Here is a 3,093-nt window from a genome sequence, read left to right on the forward strand (position 1 = left end):
GCAACAAATGTGTGAGAACAAAAAAATTGCTCGAAGAATGTTTTCTTCTCTATATCTTCTCCTCTCCAAAAGTTAAGAAGAAAGAGACTGCATCACTCCCTTCGTTATATCTTTTTGTTCTGCGAAGATAGTTTTTTTAAATAATCAAACATAAAGTCATAAAATATTAACTTACTCCCTGTTTTTCTTTACTATGATCAATGAAGCTATTTGGGGAAGTAAGAGTTCTACCGTGCTCTGAACAGAATGAGGACATTAGAACTTGATCGATAGAAAACTTATCATTTCTTTAAAAGTTGTATTATTATGCCCCATATTCGACAATCATTATTTTCAAACTCTTTTCTTATCATACTCATTCTCAATCATATATTTATACAATAAAATATTCTACACGTAAACTTAAAACTTTCCTTTACTATTTAATCACACCTCTTTAAAAATGAGTATTGAAAACTCTATTTTCTTCAAATAATAGTTGTCTAAAAGGGGCTGAATTTGAAGAAAATAACCCATTCAATTTATTTTCAAGATGCCCCCTCATCTATATGTTAAATTAATTTTTCATCATGACTCGTGCCAACAAAATTTTCATAATCAGATAACTATAAAACTTAAAACTCGGACATTATACATTAATTATTTAATTTATCTAACAATAGGAATTAGTGAAATTTGACTTTGGCATACGTTCTAGTATTATTTTTTTTTTCTTTTTAATATTTTTCATGAGTTAGTCTACACGTACAGAAATTTAAGTGTACAGATGTTGTATAGAATACTCACATCAAGGCGGGTGCGTGATTTTTTTGGCAATAAAATATTCATGTGGGATCCACCGTTTGTAAGACTCTGTACACATTCTGTAAACTTAAAATTAAAATTCTGTACACTCAGAATTTTTGATTTTTCATAGGCTTTATTTGTTTTGAGGTGAATAAAGGAGGAAAATTCAGAAAAGTATTCCTTATCTGTCTCCACTGAAATCGATTATGAAAAATTATGGGAGAAAAAAAATTGTTATCCAAAAAGAATGAAAACAAAATACTGTATAGTATTTGCAACAGAAGTATTGCTTTTGCACGAGATAAAATTTCTCCGGTTACAGTATCAGTCAATTATACGACTTAAAATTGGTACGAGTAAATTCTACATTATCATAAAAATTCATCGCCATCTTTTGACTCAAATCCGTCACAAACCTCAAGAATCAATCTTGATCTCAGTAAATGTCGAGGATCTCAAGAATCAAACGGTTGCAAAGGGGACAATTACCTCGATTCAACCACAACTCTCTTGAACAAACTCTGCAAAAAGTGTGCCCACATGGTATGAATGCTGCACCTTTTTTCCTTCCCATGCACACGCAGCACACTGAATCACCACTCCCACCTCCTGCTGCTCCTCTTTCCTCTTTCTTCACTTCTTTATCGCAATAATCCGTTTCCTCAAGTAGTCTCATCAACGACACTCTAAATGGGGTCCTCGGTGCGGTTCCTGCAGTTACATCGTACCATTCATTGTTACTGGACCTTGCTGGGCTTGGGCTTGGGCCTGGGTCAATTCCTCCATTATCCGAATCTAGCGCTGCTCTGAGGTGGCGTTCCGCCGCCAATGCCGCCGCCAAGTTCATCCCCGATGCCGCTGGAGAATGACTGATGCAGTCTGGAGTTGACTCGATTTGCGGCGGCGCGTGGTTTACAGTTATGACCTCAATTTGTGGTTCCAGTGGGCCATACTCTTCTTCATCGTCGTCTCGTTCACTAACGGTGGTTGGCCGGAGGGCCCATGTGCTCCCACAGCACCCAATATTCTTCAATCCAAGCCGTTCAGCAAGAGTTTTTCTTCTGATCACGCGATCAACGCCGTCCATTCTGTCTCTCAATGGCTCCACTATTGTCCTTGCTCCTCTTTCTATTTCTACTCTTGCCTGAAATCCAAACCCCAAAATTTCACCAATTTGGCTCATTCTTTCACAGAACAAAACACACACACACACACAAAAAAAAAAAAGGGACTTACAATATTCAGTATTCACACACCACAAACAGAAACTCGCAAGCATTTATGTACATATTTGTTATATTGTGAAATTAATGCATAGTTAATAGGGTGGTGAAGAGAAAACGTACTTACAGAAAATGAATGACTGAGAGGTTAAACCTTTGAAATCTCGTGAGTTACATCAAGAATGACCAATTCAATTCACAAAACAAAAGTGGATCGACAAAAGGAGCAAAAGAGTATTAATATGAAAGGAAAAGGTGATGGCCCAGAAAATAAAACTGATTGGGTTTTTTGTGATCTCATTGACAGATCCTAGAGAGAGATAAAGAAATGGAGGGAATACTTAGTTGAAGATTATAGAAACAAACAAATGAAGAAAAGAAAAATTTGTGGGGCTTCCAGTTGAGCTTACTTTCATTTTTCAATTCTATAATATTTTAGTTGTCTATTAAGCTGATGATATTACATGAAGAGGTTTAATATTATAAATTTTTTGGTGGGAATTAAAATTAAATTTTTAGATATATTTTAATATAAATAAATAAAATGTGTGGTGAAAAAGTTATAAATTTATTTATTTATTCTAATTTTATTCCTATTAATTATGAATGAGGCGTATATGTGTATTTTTCTGCAATATTATCGCCGGCAATGACTAAGTCAAAATCCCGGAGAAGCAGACGCGTGGAACAAGTTCGCACCATGTGGCAGTTGCCTTCATAATTCAGGATACTGTTTTCCATCCAAATGGTAGACCGTTATGGAATTAGTTCATTTCTATCCGTTTCTAACTTTTTTTAAAATTAAATTAATGCTATTTAACTTCACAATATTAATCTAATTAGCATGTCACTAATATAGGAATAATTAAATGAATAGCATGATTCCACCTTTCATTGAGCTCACTAAATGGATGTTATGGCTAGATAGCATTATTCTTCTAATTATATATGAATAAATGTGATTACGGTGAAAGTTATACTATATTATTCAATTTGTGGTTGAAACCAATGCACATAACGTAGCTTCTGAAATGTAAAACAAATAAGTCAAGATGCATTTTTATCGCCTCTTCAATATTGAAGT

The 3,093-nt window shown here is 34.5% G+C and overlaps 1 protein-coding gene across 3 annotated transcripts; it reads right to left on the reverse strand.

Annotated features, from left to right (window-relative positions):
- Window positions 1–1,054: 1,054 nt before the first annotated feature.
- Window positions 1,055–2,440, reverse strand: LOC111407174 (death-associated inhibitor of apoptosis 1-like). Of its 3 annotated transcripts, none has more exons than XM_023036505.1 (2): window positions 2,133–2,440; window positions 1,055–1,930 (listed from the first exon to the last, which is right to left on the reverse strand). In XM_023036505.1, the coding sequence occupies exon 2, from the start codon at window positions 1,871–1,873 to the stop codon at window positions 1,223–1,225; it is 651 nt and encodes a 216-aa protein (XP_022892273.1). In that variant the 5' UTR covers window positions 1,874–1,930; window positions 2,133–2,440; the 3' UTR covers window positions 1,055–1,222. The 3 variants fall into 3 exon arrangements, with proteins under 3 accessions (XP_022892273.1, XP_022892272.1, XP_022892271.1); XM_023036504.1 differs by having other exon boundaries at window positions 2,137–2,415; XM_023036503.1 differs by lacking the exon at window positions 2,133–2,440 and having other exon boundaries at window positions 1,055–2,126.
- Window positions 2,441–3,093: the final 653 nt, after the last annotated feature.

The sequence above is a fragment of the Olea europaea genome, chromosome 13, assembly GCF_002742605.1.
Source record: "Olea europaea var. sylvestris chromosome 13, O_europaea_v1, whole genome shotgun sequence".
Taxonomy (NCBI): domain Eukaryota; kingdom Viridiplantae; phylum Streptophyta; class Magnoliopsida; order Lamiales; family Oleaceae; genus Olea; species Olea europaea.